Source organism: Melanerpes formicivorus, unplaced genomic scaffold (genome assembly GCF_026170545.1).
Source record: "Melanerpes formicivorus ecotype bairdi unplaced genomic scaffold, bMelFor1.0.p_v2 SCAF_34, whole genome shotgun sequence".
NCBI classification, from domain to species: Eukaryota; Metazoa; Chordata; class Aves; order Piciformes; family Picidae; genus Melanerpes; species Melanerpes formicivorus.
Window position 1 is genome coordinate 1,570,727 of NW_027142386.1, and position 18,246 is coordinate 1,588,972.

At 54.3% G+C, this 18,246-nt stretch overlaps 1 protein-coding gene across 1 annotated transcript in view; it reads right to left on the reverse strand.

The window, feature by feature from the left end:
• The window catches only part of ONECUT3 (one cut homeobox 3), a 29,482-nt gene extending 12,858 nt beyond the window's left edge, over positions 1 to 16,624 (reverse strand). The window contains 10 exon segments of the mRNA XM_068156345.1: positions 15,564 to 15,609; positions 15,611 to 15,637; positions 15,639 to 15,671; positions 15,673 to 15,825; positions 15,828 to 16,199; positions 16,202 to 16,259; positions 16,261 to 16,328; positions 16,330 to 16,407; positions 16,409 to 16,509; positions 16,512 to 16,624. Of these exon segments, the coding sequence (XP_068012446.1) occupies positions 15,564 to 15,609; positions 15,611 to 15,637; positions 15,639 to 15,671; positions 15,673 to 15,825; positions 15,828 to 16,199; positions 16,202 to 16,259; positions 16,261 to 16,328; positions 16,330 to 16,407; positions 16,409 to 16,509; positions 16,512 to 16,605 (1,030 nt within the window). The 5' untranslated portion in view covers positions 16,606 to 16,624.
• Positions 16,625 to 18,246: the final 1,622 nt, after the last annotated feature.

An 18,246-nucleotide genomic window follows, 5' to 3' on the forward strand; every position in this document is an offset into this window, starting at 1 on the left:
GCCAGCCCAGCCCAGCCCCAGCCCAGGCCCCACTGCCCCCCAGCTGCGTGGGGCCGGCGCTAAGGCAGTGGCTGCTCCCCCGGCGCTGCCGTTATTAGCGCAGCTCCCAGGGTATTTCCTGCAGTAATTGGGCTGATCTGCCAGGGATTACGTGCTGCTGCTGCCACGATGGATGATGTTTTAATTCAAGTAGGGCACCTCCAGGGAGGGAAAGGCAGGGCAGGGTCGGGACAGAGACCCCCAAGCACCTGGAGAGGACACACGAGCTGGGTTGGATGCCCTCATGCATGACGGGGTTGCCTGGGCACAGGCAGCAGTGCTTAGGAGGGGGTTTAGGATGAGGAGCAACTGAAAATGTAGACCCTACTGGGTGCCTGAGCTTCAGGTTATTCCCAGGCTGGGAGCTGGGCCAGGAGATAGTCCATAATGAGATCCCAGTGCTGGGACACCAGTGATCCCAGCTTGCTAGGATGGATCATCCTTCATGGCTGCAAAGCAGCCAAGGATGCTCCAGAGCAGCTGGGGATGGCCTTCCCCAGCTCTCAAATAACAGCTAGGGAGGGAGGCACTTCCAAACCTCCAAAGCACAGCTGGGAGGGTCGTTCCCAGCTGCTAAATAACATCTGGAAGGGTCCTTTCTAATTCCCAAATGATGTCTGGAAGGGTTCTTCCTAATTCCCAAATAATATCTGGGAGGGTCCTTTCCAACTCAAAAAAAATGACTGGGTGGATCCTTCCCAATTCCCAAATGATGTCTGGAAAGGTCCTTCCCAGCTCCCATATAACATCTAGGGGAGGATCCTTCCTAAGTCCCAAATAACATCTGGGAGGGGAATGACCAGTCCAGGCGGTGCCCACCATTGCAGCCCCCCAGCTCCTTCTCCCTGCCTCTCTCTGGCCCCATCCTGGTGAGGTGGGGGTGAGGTGGGGGTGAGGTGGGTGGTGGTGGTGTTGCTTTTGCTTCTTCCCCTTTGACCACAGCAGAGAAACTCCCACACACACACACCACTCCCAGCATTACCTTTAAGGATGACCCCCACGCAGAGCTGTTCCTCCTGGTAAAGCAGCAATTAATCACAGCAAGCATGGGATGGATTTGCAATCAGCTCCCTGCTCCCACCACCCCCCTTTTCACAGCCCTGGGTATTTTTCCTACCACCCCCCTCTTGCCCCCCCTCCCCCTCAATGTGGGGCTGGTGCAGCCCATTGATCCGGCCGGGTCGATGCTATTGAAACTCCCACGAGTGGCTTTAACTGCGTGTTGGATATTGCTGGCACATCACTCTGGTGGGTACGTGACCGGCAGGGAGCTAGGGGGGAAGTGGCGAAGGGGAAGGGGCTGCGGGAGCCGGGATTAATCCCGACGGAGCTGGGTTATTCCCTGGGTTGTTCAGTGGGTGGGAGCTGCCCGACCCTGGGAGCTTCCCCTCGAAGGTGGGAATGTAATGGTGTGGCTAGGGCTGTAGGGGGGGTGTAGGAGGTGTTTTCGGGGGGATGGTTAAAGGGAAAGGGTTCTCTCAGCTAGGTTTTGTTGCTGCGTGGGAAAGGGGCTGGAGGGGAAGGGGGGAAACGGGCTGAGAAGGAAAAGAGGAGAGAAAAGGGGGAAATGAGAAGAAAAATGGAGGGAAAAGAGAGAGAGAGAAAAAGAAGAGGAAAAAGAAAACGAAAAAGGAATATGGAGAGAGAAAGAATAAAGACAGGAGAAGGAAAAAAGGAAAGGAGAGGGGGAAATGGGGAAAAGAGAAGGAACAGGGAGAAAATAAAAGAGGAAAAAAAAGGGGGATCAAAGAAAATTGTAAAGAAAAGAGAACAGAAAGAGAAAGGATAAAGAAAGGGGAAGGGGAAAAGGAAAGGAGGGGGGAAATGGGGGAAAGGGAAGAAAAAAGGAGGAAATAAAGGAGAAAAATGAGAAAAAATGGTGAAAATTAAAATTGTAAAGAAAGGAAAATGGAAAGCAATGAAAAAGGAGAAGGAAAAGGGAGAAAATTTGGGGGGGGGGAAGAGAAAAGGGAAGAGGGAAAAGGAAAATTAAAAAAGGAAAATGAAGAGAAAGAAAAAAGGAAAAGAGAAGAAAGAGGGAAAGGGAAAGAAGAAGAAAATGGAGAAGGGGAAGGAAAGGGGGAGAGAGAAGGAGGAGAAAAGAAGGAGAGAGAGAGAAAAGGAAAGAGGAAAAAAGAAATAGAAAAAGGGAAAGGAGCAGAAAAAGGAGAAGGGGAGGAAAGGGTAAGAGATGGGGAGAAAAAGACAAAAAGAAGAAAAAGGGGGAAATAAGAAGAAGAAGGAAAAGGGAAAGAAAAATAATAAAGAGGGTGAGGAAAGAAAGAAAAGATAAAAGAGAAAGGGAAAAAAATAAAAGGAAATTGAAAGAGAAAGAGGACAAAGAGAACAAGAAAAGGAGGAGAAGAAAGCAAAAAGGAGAGGAGCAGCAGGATCCAGTCAATGTCTCAGCTCTCTCCAGCCCATTCTCACAGCCTCTTTGTTTTCCTCTTTCCCTTCTTGCCTGTTTTCTCCCGATTTTGCAGGACAGAGCAGAGCCAAGGATCTCCCTGCTGGGTGATGCTGACACTGCCCAGGGTGGGGGTCACCCCTTCCCACCACCAGCACTCCCTTCAGAGCGATGGGACAGAAGAGTGATGGGCTGGGCTGGAACTACCATCCCAAGGCAGCATAAACCCTCCATCCACACCAGGAGAAAAGAGGCCAGGAGGTTGTCCGAGCCCCACAAGTCATCAAATGTTCCCCCACCAAGTCCTTGTCCAGGGGAGGTGACAATACTCTAATGCCCCCCACCTCCCTCTCCAGGCTCTGCCTGCATCTTCTGCTGCAGAGAACGGGTCCCATCCTCCTCCAAACCGGCATCCACCACGGGGTAACTGCATCCCACCCTGGCCAAAATCCAGAGCAAAGAATGTGGAAGGCATCTTGGAGGTGTTGAAGGCAGAGGAGTGGCTGGGAACCATCAGTTTGGGGCTGGGAATCATCAGCTGATGACTGGGACTCACCAGTCCGGGGCTGGGAATCATCAGTTTAGGACTGGGAATCGTCAATTTGAGGCAGAGAATAGTTAATTTGGGGCTGGAAATTGTTAATTTAGGGCTGGGAATCATCAGCTGGGGGCTGGAAGTCGTCAACTTGGGGTGGAAAAGGCTGTTTCAGTTTTGGGGAGATGTTTTCAGGTCATCTCCAGGAGAAGCCATCTGCTTTGAAATCAGCCTGATCTGGATGACGTCTTTTTCAATCCTTTTTCCCTCCTGACACGCAGAGCACATGATGACACCCCCACCTCTCACCCCATCTCTGTATCCCCTCTGTTTACCTCATTTCTGACACCCTCTGAGCTGGAAGCAGCCACAGCACAGCCACAGGGTCGAGCACCAAGCTCACCACACGCCACAAAAAAGCAAATCCAGTGCCCTAAATCCAGCCTGGTCCTGGTTCAGTGTGTGTGGGGACAGGTGGGTGAGGGGGAGGTCCAGAAGGAGTCCTCCAGTTAGAGGAACTCCACTGGGAGTATCAGGGTAGGAGTTCATTGCCTTCCATGTGAGAAATGTCATCAAAATCCTGACATTTAGCCCCCCCAAAAAGAGAACCAAAGGTGGGTGTTGGTCCAGCAATCCATTTAAAGCCATGGGTCCCCCTGGGTGTGCTGCCATCATACCACCCTCCTCATCCTCATTCCTGGCAAGTAGGGAGGCCTATGGGGAAGGGATCCTACCATGGGAAGTGGACCCCCCCCCCGCCCAATGCCACAGAGGCTTTGGAAGCACCACAGCATCAAACCTATGATTTTTTTGAGCCCTGGAGCAGGCTGCTCCGAGAGGTTGTGGAGTCTCCTTCTCTGGAGGCTTTCAAGACCCATCTGGATGTGCTCCTGTGTGACTTGTGCTGGATTCTATGGTCCTGCTCTGGCAGGAGGGTAGGACTCGATGGTATTCGGAGGTCCCTTCCAACCCCCAACATCCTGTGATCTGTGATCACTTTTGAGCCGAACTGGGCTGGATGCTGGTCCAGCCGCTGAGCTGTAAACGATCCAGGTGGGTGCTGGGGCTGGGCCAAACAAGGGACCCTCAGAAGGTGGGGGGAAAGAAAGAGAGCGGGGCCAAATTCCAGCGAAATTTGGCCCTGGGAAGGGCTGGGATGCTGCTGGCAGGCCCTGGCGTCACGGCCGCATTGCTGCCCGCGCTGCCCGGTGCCGATGCTCCGTGCTGGGAGCTGCTTTCGCCGGCGGCTGAGCCGAGCCGAGCCGTTGATGTCTCTGTCAGCCCCCGATGCTATCAGCCGTCAGCAGCTCCTGATGCATTTGCAATTTTATCCCTAATGGAGAGAGTTTGCTCATTACCTGCTCTTTATCAGCCCAGGGTTGCCTGACTCCTGCAAAGGGCCATCGCTCTCCGGAGCTCATCATCCAGCTCAGAGGTCTGGCCCTTGTCGTGGCGTCACCGAGTCCCTCAGCTCTACCAAGCCGGCGCTGCTGTCTTCACACACGTGGCACAAGCACTGTCGCCCCCGCTCTTATCTGTGGGGAAACTGAGGCACGGGGCGCGGGGGGTGGATGCTCAATCTGTCAAGCCACTGCTGAGTCACAGCTCATGTCCCTTTGGCTGCATGATGGCACTTGTTGGGGATGTCCCCATAGCCAGAGACAGCCTTGCCCGTGGCTCCGTGCCCTCCCAGTGCTGGGAACTGTTGCAGAGGCTCCTCGGGAAGACCTTCCCCTTTGAAGACCTCTGACATTGATCCGCTCGGGGGTTTTACAGGCTCTCTGACAGCCAACCCTGATGTGTTGGGTCTTCAGGTGTGCCCTCAGAACTGTGCCACGCACTGCCCCCTCCCAGCACAGCCCAAACTCACCAGCTCCCAGTAGTTTTATGCCCTCCCTTGACAGGGGGATTACACCCAATGATCTCCAGAGGTCTCTTCCAACCACTACCATTCTGTGATGCTGTGATTTAGGGCTCCCTGGATTCATGCCAGCAACAGATCTCAGATCTCCTCCAGCCTGGACTCAGCAGAGCTGGGTCCTTTGCCACTTGCCCGTGCCAGCAGCAGCAGCAAAAGCTGCAATTAGATTTTCCTTCATGGTTTTGTGTTTTGCCAAGACTTTGGGGTTTTCCTCACTGCTCTGCAAGAGAGGAGATGACAGCTGGTCCCCTTCCCACAGCCAGCCTCTGGTTCCCCCTCGGTATGGGGACTTTCCAGCTCCTTCTCCTGAGCTCAGCAGAGCTGAGCCATGCTGGGACTGCCAGGAGCAAGGAGGTTTCCCACAACCCAAAGGGGTCAGTCCTGCTGGGTAATTTCTGTACCTTGGCTTTGGGAACACAAAAAGGAGAAGGACAACCACAGCCATACAGCACTGAGGCAGGATGGCAGGTCCAGGTCTCCCAGGAGACCAATGCAGGGCAGGTATGGTGGCATCTGCCATTCCCCAAATTAGAAGCCAGGCAGCAATTTCCACCCCCCACAACTCCCCAAACCCAGCTCATGGTGATACTGAGTCCTCCAGGGCATGGTTTGGTTGGTGCAACCAGGTTCTGTGGTGCAGAGCTTGGAGACAAAAGCCCAGGAACGAGAAGGTGAAGGAAAGAACCAGCATGACCCCCAAAGGTGGGGACAAAAGATCAGTACCCATAGCAGGATGGGGGGAAGAGCAGTATGAGCAACCCCACTGCCCATCTCAGCCTGCCCATGGTGAGTGCACATGGATGGAAGTGGGGGAGGCTCAGGTACAAGGGTGGGGGTGTTTGTGGGTGTAAATAGCAGTGGAGATGTGTGGGTGCAAGTGTGTTTAGGAGGCTGTAGGTGGGTGTACATGGGTGTAGGTTGGGTGTAAGTGGGTGGAGATTTGGTGCAGGTGGGTGGAGATTTGGTGGAGGTGGGTAGAGGTTTGGTGCAGGTGGGTGGAAGTTTGATGTAGGTGGGTGGAGGTTTGGTGGAGGTGGGTGGAGGTTTGGGGGTGGAGGTTTGGTGGAGGTGGGTGGAGGTTTGGTGCAGGGGGATGTATATGGGTGTAGGAGTGTGTGTATGGGAGTAGGTGGGGGTAGGAGGCTGTAGGTGGTTGCATGTGGGTGTAGGAGGCTGTAGGTGGTTGCATGTGGGTGTACATGGGTGTAGATGGGTGTATGTAAGTGTGGGTGGGTGTAAGTGGGAGTAGGTGGATGTGGATGAGTACGGGGGGTGCATGTCGGTGTACATGGGGGTAGGTGGCTGTAGGTGGCTGTACCTAGGGGTAGGTGGCTGTAGGTGGATGTACCTGGGGGTAGGTGGCTGTAGGTGGATGTATCTGGGGGGTAGGTGGCTGTAGGTGGCTGTACCTGGGGGTAGGTGGCTGTAAGTGGCTTTAGGTGGATGTATCTGGGGGTAGGTGGCTGTAGGTGGATGTGCAGGGCTGTGGGTAGCTGTAGGTGGCTGCTGTACATGGGGGTAGGTGGATTCACCTCCTCTCATCACATGGCACCTCCAGGTCCACATTTCTTCACCTAGGCATTGCCCTGTCCATGCTGTGACTTCACCAGCAGTTGAACAACTCCAACTCCTTCAAAACCCCTTCAGATACATTCTGGACCGCCTCACTCACACTGCAGAACCTCCGCCCAGCACCCAGAGCAGCGGCACCGATCCCTAACGGAACACAACAATGTTCCCTGGAAGACATTCAAAGTCCTCCCTTATCCATGCAAATGTGTCTCAGCTTTAATATCAATTTAATTTCGATGCCCTGGTCCCTCCTCCCAGCACCAGAGACTCCAGTGGGGGTGGTTTGTTTCATTGTGGTTTACCCAGCCCCAATGTTTTCACAATCCATCATCTGTTTGGCTTGCCCAACCCCACCTTGCTTTGAACCTTGCTGGAGACACTCTCTGTTGTCCCAGCCTCATTCCAAGCCATCATATCAATCATGGAGGAGATTTGGAATTTCCCCTTAATCAGCAAACTCGATGGCTGCCGACCTGCACGGAGCCAGCACTAAATGGGATGAAGGCTGCCAAAAGCTGCTGCCGGCTGCTTGCCAGCCCCAGCGCGTTCCTGCCTTGCTGGAGAAAATTTTTGTCCCCAGCTTCCCTTTTGGGACAAATTTTCAAGCCAAGGGCTGACCTCAGCCCCTCTACGCTGTTGTTGGTGCTGTGCAGGAGGTGGACAATGGCCAAGGGCATGTCTTGGGTGGATTGGATGCATCCGTTCCAGGCTGATGGGACACATCTCAGGTTGATGGGACACATCCTAGGTTGGTGAGACAAAGCCCAAGTTGATTTGACAGCCCCCAGCTTGATGAGACACATTTGGGGTTAGTTAGACACATCCCAGGCTGATGGGACACAACCTAGGCTGACGGGACTTGCCTCAGGTTGATAGGATACATCCATGCCAGGTTGATGGGACACATTCATCCCACATTGACCTGACACAGCCCAGGTTGATGGGACAAATTCTAGGCTGACTAAAGCCTCAGCTTGATGCTGAGCAGCAGGCTCTGTGCATCCCAGCTCCAAAAAGGGAGCTGAGGCAAAGCCCGGTTGCATAGATGTCAGGTGAAGGCAGATCAAAGCTACCTGATGCTTCCATCCATACCCTGGGTTCTGGGTTCCCACTGCCCAAGCCTTGCCAAGAAACCCGAAGGAATCAGGCAGCAAAGGGAGGAAAGCTCTTCCTCTGAAGCCAAGAAGGTGCTGGGAAGTGGCAGGTTCAGTTTCTACCGTGTCTGGGGAGGTGACAATTCCCACAGAAAACAGCTCATCCCACAGCAGCCACGTCCCACACTGCACCCCAATGTCTGGAGCAGGAGGACACATTAGTCTCCAGATCCTCACGGAGCTGCCAAGCCCAAGCTTTCCCCAGCCAGACCCTGCTGGGGTGCTTTTCATTCGTCCTTATTTTTCCGGTGGCATGATCATCACCACCCAGCCACACGAAGGCTTCAGGCGAGGAGATCCGTCCTGCCTGGGAGGTTTCCATGGGGAATTTCTGGTTCCTCCACACCCAGGAGATGCTGCAGGGAAGCTGGGGCAGGTGATGTGGGATATTCCAGGGCAGGAAAACAGATGCCTGGGTCCTGCCTCTGTCTTCTCCTGCCATCACCATCCCTCCACCACGGCACACAGCAGGTTTGTCCCCGATTTTGGCTTTCATCCCTGAGGAAATCACGGAGGAGGACAAACCTCTGCACCGGGAGCACGGGCAGAGCCTCCCCCCCCCCACCCCCCCCCCCACCCCGAGCCACCCCCTCTGCCAGGGGCGCAGGCTCCCCCAAGCCCTGCAACCGCATCCGAGGGGAAGGAGAAAATATTGGATTTGTTTTGTGGAGGAAAGAAAAAATCCAATATTCTGTCTGCGCTCCCAGACTCTGCGCCCGGCTACGGCCGGAAAACCGCTGTAAATCTCCCCTCTCCCCCACCAGCTGCAGGAGCAAGAGCCCTTTGCCTTTTAATATTCTGATTTTACCTCCGCTGGTTTAAGCCCCACCAGCTCGACATTCTCTTTTGTTGAGCAGAGCTTAAACCTGCTCTCCCAGCTCTCCCGACCCCGGGAAGCTGCCACGCACACCCTTCCCGGCAGCTCCCGGGCAGCGGCAATGAGATTTTAATAGATGTATTTTCAAATTAGTTCTGGGCCTTTCAAGACTTATCAGTTAAATGAGGTTTTTCAAATTGATTCAAAGGTCACTCGGAGAGTTTTCTCTTCTCTGTTATCTCTCCCTCCCGGTTTCAGTGGCCATTGACAGGACGGAGGAAAAGGGGGGAAATATCACCACCACCACCACCACCCGTGTTGTAAACCCCCAGGAGAAAAAAAAAAAAAGGTAAAAAGAAAAGATAAAAAAGAGGGGGGAAGAAAAAAAGAAGAAACAAGAAAAAAAGAGAAAGAAAAAGAGAACGAAAAAGACAAAAAAAATTAAAAAGAAAAATAAAATAAAAAGATAAAAAATAAAAAGAAAGAAAAATAATAAGAAAATAAAAATAAAAGAAAAATAAAAAATAAAAATAAGAAGAAATGAAAATTTTAAAAGAAAAAGATAAAGAGAGATAAAAGAAAAAGAAGGAAAAAGAGAAAGAGAAAAAGAGAAAAAGAAAGAAAAGAAAAAGAAAAAAGAAAGAAAAAGAAAGAAAAGAAAGAGAAAGAGAAAGAAAAAGAGAAAGAGAAAGAAAAAGAGAAAAAGAAAAAGAAAAAGAGAAAAAAGAAAAAAGAAAAAAAGAAAAAGAAAAAGAAAAAGAAAAAGAAAAAGAAAAAAAGAAAAAGAAAAAGGAAAAAGAAAAAGGAAAAAGAAAAAGAAAAAGAAAAAGAAAAAGAAAAAGAAAAGAAAAAGAAAAAGAAAAAGAAACTAAAAGAAAAATAAAAGCAGCCAGAACCTGCCCCCAAAAAATGCCAAGAAAAAGCTCTGGGCCCTGCTTTGGGGGCTGCGTTGGGTTGTGCCTCTCGGGGGAGAGGATGAGCAGAGCTCCAGAGGGGGGATTTGTGGGGAGCACGATTCCATGGACATGGGGAGAATAGGACCCTGAGGGCACTGTGGAAGAAGGACCCATGGACAAGGGGGAAACAAGTCCCACGGACACAGGAGAAGCAGGGACTCATGGACATGGAGGGAGCAGGACCCGCAGAGAGCCGGAGCAGGATATATGGACGTGAAGGAGCAGGACCCATGGACATTGGGGGACCAGGATATATGGACACTGAACGAGTGCGACCCATGGGCAGGGTGGGAGCAGGATCCATGGACTTGAAGGAACAGAGCCTGCAGACACGGGGGAGCAGAAGCTCACGGATAGGATGGGAGCAGGACGCGCGGACACGGGTGGGTCATACCCAGAGGCACGACGAGGGCGGTTGTTTTCTGATGGGGAGGGCGGAAAACCCTCGATTTAATATTTAACCGGCGGGAGGTTTATTGGCCCCTTCGAGGCGCAGATTAGGAGCAAACAGAACAACAGCCGCGGGCGGAGCGCGGCTGATAAGGGCGCGGAGCGGTGCGCGGGGTGCGGAGAGGGACGCGGCGGCTGCTCCAGGTGGGAGGCGGGGGAAAGTTGTGGAAAAACGAAAGAGAAGAGGAAAAAAAAAAAAAAAAAAAGAATATTCTATAAAATAAAATAATGCAAAAAAAAAATTAAAACAAAAAAGGGGGAAAAATTGAAATTAAGGGGGGAAAAAAAAGAAAAAGAAAAAGAAAAAGAAAAAGAAAAAGAAAAGAAAAAAGAAAAAGAAAAAGAAAAAAGAAAAAGAAAAGAAAAAGAAAAAGAAAAAGAAAAAGAAAAAGAAAAAGAAAAAAAGAAGAACAAGAGAAATTAAATAGAAAAAAAAGAAAATAGAAAAAGGGAAAAGGAAAGGGGGGGGTGGGGTGGGAAGAAAGAAATAAATAATTAAAGCCAACCCTAAGGAAAACCAAACCAAACCCCCAAGAAATCAAGGGGGGAAAAACCCAAACAAAACCCACCGCCACCACCACCACAAAAAACCCAAAGCATTTTTCTTTCCCTTTTCTCTTGTTTTCCCCCAAGAAGGCGGCGGTGGATTTCCCTCCGTTCCCCTCTCCGTGGATTTTTTCCCCTCGGGCATCTCTCCCCGACGGGGGTCGCGGTGGGCTTCACATCCCCAAAATCTCCTCTGTCCCTCTTTTTGTGGCAGGAAATTCGGATCATTCGCTCCCGATGCTACCAACCCTGCCCCGCGGCTGCGGAACAAAAGCGGAGAAAACCTTCCGCGCTTTTCTGCCGCTTTCCCCCAAGGCAAAAGCCGAGGCCGGTGGACGGGGGCCGGGATCATCCCGGTGCCCGCGGCCCGGCAGGGTAGGAGCCCGTCGTTGGGCCAAAGTCGTTTGAAAAAGGCTGAAAAGTGAAAAAGAATTCGGGGGGGGGGGGAGAGGAATTCTTGATCGGTTAAGTAGCGCAGTTTTGTCCCTGTTTGTGGCGATTTGTGTGCTCTGAGTCCCGCTCTTAATTAGTGACCTTAATTATCGGACCGGGGAAAAAACCTCTCCTGTTTGCTTCAGCCCAGAATTCGTAGTTCTCAGGGTTTTGTGTGGTTTGGGTTTGAGGGGTTGGAAAGAAGGACGGTTCAAGGTGAGGTAGTGCTTGAGGGAGAATGTCATGGGAGAAGAGGAAAAGGAAAAGGAAAAGGAAGAAAAAAGAAAAGAGAAAAGAAAGAAAAGAAAAGAAAAGAAAAGAAAAGAAAAGAAAAGAAAAAGAAAAGAAAAGAAAAGAAAAGAAAAGGAAAAGAAAAGCAAGAAAAGAAAAGAAAAGAAAAGAAAAGAAAAGAAAAGAAAAGAAAAGAAAAGAAAAGAAAAAAAGAAAAGAAAAGAAAGAAAAGAAAGAAAAAGAAAAGAAAAGAAAAGAAAGAAGAAAAGAAAAGAAAAGAAAAAAGAAAAGAAAAGAAAAGGAAAAGAAAAGAGAAAAGAAAAGAAAAGAAAAAAGAAAGGAAAATAAAGGAAAAGAGAAGAGAAGAAAGGAAAAGAGAAGGAAAGAAAAGAAGGAAAGGAAAGGAAAGGAAAGGAAAAGGAAGGAAAGGAAAGGAAAGGAAGGAAAGGAAAGGAAAAGGAAGGAAAGGAAAGGAAAGGAAAGGAAACGGAAGGAAAGGAAAGGAACAGGAAAGGAACGGAAAAGGCCGGAAAGGAAAGGAAAGGAAAGGAAAGGAAAGGAAAGGAAAGGCAAGGAAAGGAAAGGAAAGGAACGGGAAAGGAAAGGAAACGGAAAGGACAAGAAAGCAAGGAAAGGAAAAGGAAAGGAAAGGAAAGGAAAGGAAAGGAAAGGAAAGGAAAGGCAAGGAAAGGAACGGAACCAGGACAAGGAAAGGAAAGGAAAGGACGAAAACCTAAATTTAAAACGAAAATAAATTTAAAACGAAAATAAAACGAAAATCAATGCCTACAAATTTTAAAAGGAGAACGAAAAGTGAGGCAGGAAGGCTAAAAGAGCAAAGACAACGAAGGATGAGAGAGGGAAAGAGAAGAGAAACTGCAAAAGCAGGAGGAAGAAGTGGAGGCACCGGGGAGCGCGGGCCCGGCCCGCAGCCGCTGGACCTTCCCGGCCTGGTTCGGGGGCTTTGGGGCATCCCTGTGCCACGGAGGCCCACTCGGGACCGAGCTGCTCCTGGGGCTTTCCTGGGCCGGCCTTATCCCCAACGCTCCACACCGGCGAGAAGGTTTCGGCACGGACACGAGTCTGGGACGGGGAGAACAAAACAAAACCACGGGGAAAATGTCTCAGATGAGCACAGAGTGGGGGTGAGGAACCACGGGAAGCTTTTGTGTCACCACGGGGACACAGCGATCCTGTCGCCCCTGCTGAGAAATCACCACGAGTGAATGTCCTAGTCCTGAGTGTCGGGGTAAAGTTGCAATGGGGAAGGGGATTCACGGTCAGGGACCCCTCTGATAGAGTGGGAGAGCATCCACCGGAACATGCGTGGAGGAGAGCACCCAGGGGGACGGGCAAGACGGAGGAAGTACCCACCGCCCTCCACGGACACGCGGGGTGGCAGCAGGCGCTTCCCCACCCGATCCCACAAGAACGGAAGCCGGTTCTCCCCCCAAGAACCACCGAGTGAGAGGGATGGAGGGTGGGGGTGCTCGGAGCCCCGATCCACTATTCAAAGACCCTCAAGGGTGCCACTGTGGGTGCTCCCCCCACACCCACGGGCCTTGCCAGGCCTCGAAGGTGGGGGTGTCACGAAGTTTGCAGAGCTGCATTCGGAGCGGGGGGGCTGCGGCCATGACAGCGGTCACAGAGATGGATGGCCCGAGGGGACGGGCCCCGCCAGCTGCTGCCCAGATGTTCCCCCCGTGGGACCCCCCTAGTTTTGCAGAGCCGGAGGGAGCCCGGGGCTGGAGGGGGCTGCAGCCTTCTCCCCCCCCCCGCTTTCCCCCCCTCCGCCCAGGGCTCGACCTTGCTGGGGTCTCGGTTGAATAATTAATTAATCGGGTTCATCTGCGGACTGGGGGGAACTGGAGTGGAAAGAGGAGAAAAGCGGCAATTGCCATGTTATAGGGACCCAGCGTGTTTATCGATCCGCGATTTACTGACTCGGCCTGATCCGTCCGGTGGGATCCTGCAGCCGGCATCGGGACCAGGACTCGAAGCATGATCAGAAGCAGGACCAGGATCAGGATGAGAATCATACCTAGGGTCAGGACCAGCCAGCTCCCCGGCCATGCCCTGCATCTAACACTCGTGTTTTCTCTCACCCTGGGAAGGAAAAGGGCCTCTCACTGCCCAGGCGGGAGACGGATCCTTTCCCTGCTTCCCCGGGGGTGGGTCGCAGCCCTCCAGGTCCTTCCAGCCCCGCCCCAGCCCCGGGGCAGCCAGGAAGGACGAACAGGCTCGACCTGGCTGGCTCGGGCTGGGGCTAAGGGGATTCGGCTGAATCTATGGGGGGAGGCCAGGCAGGACACCCCCTACCCCCTTCATAAGCACCCCGCTTCTCAGGCAGCGGGGCCAGGGCTGTGGCCGGGGGCTTTCAATCTGCCCCACACCCCGGGCCCGAGGGGAGGAAGTTGCGGGAGAAACGAAACGAAAAGCTGGTCCCGGCGGGGCGGCAGCGGGGGCTGAGGCCCCGGAACAAAGCGGCCGGGATGGGGGAACGCCGTAGGGGGCTTCCCCCACTAGGTGCCGGGGCCTTGTCCACACCCCCGCCACATTCATGCGAGGGGAGCTGGGACTCACGAGGGCGGATTCACGGCGAGCGGGGTTGATTTGGTGGTTTTTGTGGTGTTTGTTTGGGTTTTTTTTTCCCCCCTGTCTTTGCGGAAGGCAAAGAATTTCAACCCTGTCCCCAGGAAATTTTGGGGGGGGGGTGAGCGTTAATTTCCTTAAATAATGTCTCCGACGTGCCCCTGGGGCTGAGGGAAAGGCAGTGCTGCAGAATAAAAATAAGGTGAAATAATGAAAAAAAAAATAACGAAAAATTAGACGAATAAAAATAAAGGGAAGTGAAGAGGGGAAAGAAAGAAAAAGAAAGAGAAACCAAGAAAAGAATAAATAAAACAATAAAAACAAACCACATTTTTAGGGATAATAAATGTCCCCCGAGGCGGAGGGAGGAGCAGAGTGGGCCCCGAACCGGGTAGGATCGGCGGGCAGAGACACCCCCATCTTGGGTAGGGAGCCCTCGGACATTCCCCCCTCCCAACTAAAAACCGAAGTTGTGGGTTTTGTCGTCCTCATCCCGATCCCGGTGTCAGATTTTGGAGAGTCGGGGAGCAGGCACCCGCTGCTCCATCAACTGGGGCATTAACCGAGCGATCGCGGCAGTGTTTAAATCTTTATTTACCAGAACCTTGTAAAGCCGGGAACAATTTGCATCCTATTAACTGCTTTTCAATAGGGCATCGACTGGAACTAAAAGATGCCACTACCCTGCCCTAATTAAAGAGCAACTGAATTACACTAAATACATATGAAACGCGGGCTCCCCTCCATAAATAACAGCGAGCTCCCGGCCGCGCTCCCCGGGCTCTGCCCGACCCTACCGGCGAGTTCCTATTTCTATTAATAAATAAATAAATAATAATAATAGTAATGATACACGAGTGGGTATTTTTTCCCTCTACGGCTTGGCCCCCGCGTAACCCCGGAACGAAGGAGCCCGGGGAAGGAGGGACTGGAGCGGCTCCGGATGCCACAGTGGGTGCTAGGGGGTTGCCAGGTTGACCCCTCTGCCAGCCCTCGGTCTCTCGTTTTCTCCAGCAAAACCTTCTGCCGAGCGCCGGTCTGAGGCCGAACGAGACCAGCCGGGGCACCAGTCGGTCTCAACCCGGACCTGGAACGGGAGCATGGCGGAAGTGGGGATGTCGCTTTTGTTCCCCCGAGGGCAGGCCGGTGCCCAGGAGGGAGCGAAGCGCAGCCCCCGGAGCTGCCTATCCGATCCCCGTTCCCGCACTAAGGCTCCAGGAGATGGACGGTTCCGGGGATTCCCTGGGAGCACGGCTCTGGTACCGGGCGGCGGGGCCACACTGCCAAGGAGCTCCATGAGCGGGCCGCGGGCTCAGCCCGCACCGACGGAGCGTGCCCGGGGGGCTGCCGGGGGGTAGATGGAGCCGGTTCGGAGGAGGAGGGACCGGGGTGAGAGGCGGCCGAACGAGAGGCTGCCGGTACCCCGGTATCCCACATTTCCCGGTAGCAGGAGCAGGCCCAGGGAGACGGGTTCCGCCTTAAATATTATTCACCTTAAATACAATTCAACTTAAAACCAATTCACTATAATTCACCTTAAATATAAATCGCTTTCAGTATGATTCGCCTTAAATGTAATTCCCTGTTAAGTATAATTCACCTTAAGTATAATTCACCTTAAATATAATTCACCTTAAATCTAAGCAGCCTTAAATCGCCTTAACAATAATTCGCCTTAAAAAGGATTCTCTGACATGTAATTCATCTTAAACACAATCCGCCTTCATACAATTTTCCTTCCCTTTCTCCTCGGAGGAAGGAAAGCCTTGAGCTCCAAACCGATTCAGGTGACACCCCGGCCCAGCCACGGCATCCCAGCAAGGGCTCCCCACGAGTGTCGGCACCCCCCACTTCCCCAACCGCCCGGAGGTGTGGGGCTGGTGGCCCGCGGCAGCCCGGGCCGTGTCCTACCTGCCAGCCTGAGAGCAGACATCCTCTGAAATTCCGGCTCCTGCAAACCATTTCCACATCCTGCGGAAAGTCTCACCGGCCGGACTTGAGCTTACTCCAGGGCTTGGGGGTTCCGCAGCAGGTCCGACAGGGTCCCTTGGGAGCGGCACAAGATCCTCTGGGCGAAGATGGCCTGGGGGATGCTGTAGCGCTTCAGCTCGGCCGTGATTCTCTGAGCCACCTCCTTGGTGTTGATCTCCTCCACCTGCCCGGGAGCCACCGGGCTGGGAACCGCTGGCCGAGGCCTGACGCTCCCGTTCGCCCAGGAGGGACCCGCCGGGCTGGGCGTGGGGGGTGGCCGTGCGGGTGCATCCCGTTGAGAGGGGGCATCATAGCCGAGCTGGGTGCTGCCAACCCCCGTGCCAGGTGCTCCTCGCCCCGGGACAGCATCGCGGCGTGCGAGTCGAAGCCGTTGGGCGACAGCATCTTCTCGTTGGGCAAGTGGCTGCCGGGGCCGTAGGGAGCCAGCGGCTGCTGGGCGTTGTGCAGAGTGCCCAGCCCGTTGGGCAGCGGCGAGAGAGGCTGCCCCATTGCTGGCATGTCCTTGGGGTAGTGGCTGTAGAGGTTGCCCATGGAGGCCAGGCTCCTCTCGTCGCGCGCATGAGGGTGAAGCTGCCGCTCACGTTGCCGGCCAAGCGCTGGTGCGGGTGGGTGGTGGTGGTGGTGGTGGTGCGGGTGATGGAACTTCTCCGAGACGGTGGAGATGGGCGGCAGGTGCTGGAGGGGGGGTCAGCGTGGTGTAGGTGCTGCTGAGGCTCATGCCGGAGGGGGACTCGCAGGACATGCTCATGGCGGGGTGCAGCGGTGGCGGCCAGGCTGTGCTCGGCGCGGTAATCCCCCCCCTCCAGGATGGAGGCCATGCCCGACACCATGGCGGGCCGCCCGTGCGGCACCAGGTTGCGGTGGGAGCTTTGGCGGGCCGTGAGCTGGGCTCAGCAGCTCGGCCGGGCTGCGAGTGCGGGACTCCGTGCAGGCTGCCCAGGTTCTCCATCGCCAGCTCCATGGTGGCCGCCGGGCTCTGCCGCTGCCTCGCCCGTTCGCTCGCTGCCTTCCTCCCCCACCCCCCCCCCCCCCGCCGCCCGCCTCCTCCTCCTCCTCCACCGCCGCCTCTCTCCCCCCACCCTCCCCCCCCGCTTTCCCCCCTGCCCCTTCCCCGCTCCGGATTAATTCAGACTCCGCGCTCGGGGGATCGATCTCCCGCTCCTGGAGCTCACACCACCATCATTCGCCGCTCCTGCCCCAACCCCAGCCCCGCCTTGGTGCGCTGCGGCCGGGAGCGGAGCGGGGTTCGGTGCGGGGTTCGGTGCGGAGCTCGGTGTGGGGCTCGGTGCGGTTCGTGCGCTCGGGGGGTCGGTGCGGCGCGTTCGGCCGCCGGCTCCCGGCAGCCTCGCTCTGAGCAGCGGCGTGACGTCAGCACCGCCCCGCCCCCTCCCCCCCTCCGAACCGAAGCCCGTGCCGTGTCCCCGTCCCCCCCCCCCCGCCCCAACATCTCCCGGTGCGGAGGGAGCGCAGTGACCGTATCCCCAACACCCGCCGGGGTCACCTCACACGCCACACGCCGAGGTCACCCCTGCACACCCTCCCCCCCGGCATTGTGGTGACCCCCTCCCGCATCTGGGTGACCCCGGCACCGAGGTGACCATCCCGGTAGCGAGTGTGTCCCCCCTCGCACCCAGCACCCAGTGCGCATCTGCCGCCGCTGCACGACCCTTCCCACCTGCACCCGGGCACGTCTGGCTGACCCCCACCCCCTGGATGGGCCTGTCCCCAGTGCCTCTCAAAACCCCCCCTGCTGACCTCCCCGAGTTTGCCCTCTCTGTTCTTCCAGAAGGGGCTCAAACATGCCTGTCCCCCCGTATCCCTCCCGCAGCAGGCACTTCTTGCCGTGCCCGGGCAGTGGAGAGCATCGGGACGGATGGGGGTGTGTGTGCGCCTTGTCACGGGGAGGGGTGAGAGGGACATCCGTGGGGCCACACAGAGAGCTGTGCTGCAGGGCCTTGGGGCAGAGATGGAGAATAAGGGAAAGGGAAAATTGCAAGGAAGAAGGCAAAGAGAAAGGGAAAGTAGAAAGAAAAGGGGAAAGGAGAAATTGAAAGCGGAAAGGGGAAACGTAAATGGACATGGAAAATGGAAAGGGAAAAAGGGAAAGATGGGAAAAAGGGAAAGAAGGGAAAAAGGGAAAGAAGGGAAAGAAGAGAAAGGGAAGGAAGGGGAGGAAGGGAAAGAAGAGAAAGAAGAGAAAGAAGGGAAAGGGAAAGGGAAAGGGAGAGGGAAAGGGAAAGGGAGAGGGAAAGGGAAAAGGAAAGGGAGAGGGAGAGGGAGAGGGAAAGGGAAAGGGAAAGGGAAAGGGAAAGGGAAAGGGGGGAAGGGAAAGGGAAAGGGAAAGGGAAAGGGAAAGGGAAAGGGAAGAGGAAAGGGAGGGCAGAAGACGGGAGGAAGAGCCGACACAAGGCGGATTTAGGCCATCGGCCATGCCGGGGCTGGGTGCCTTCCTCGGGAGCGTTTCCAGCCGTCTCCGGTCTCCATTTCCCCATTGAGGGGCAGCCAGAGCGGCTCTGGCATTCCCGGCCGTTCCCAGCCCCCGGTCCGAACCGAGCCGCTTTCCTGAGCTGTACCGGGCACACTGAACAAACACAGAAGAAAC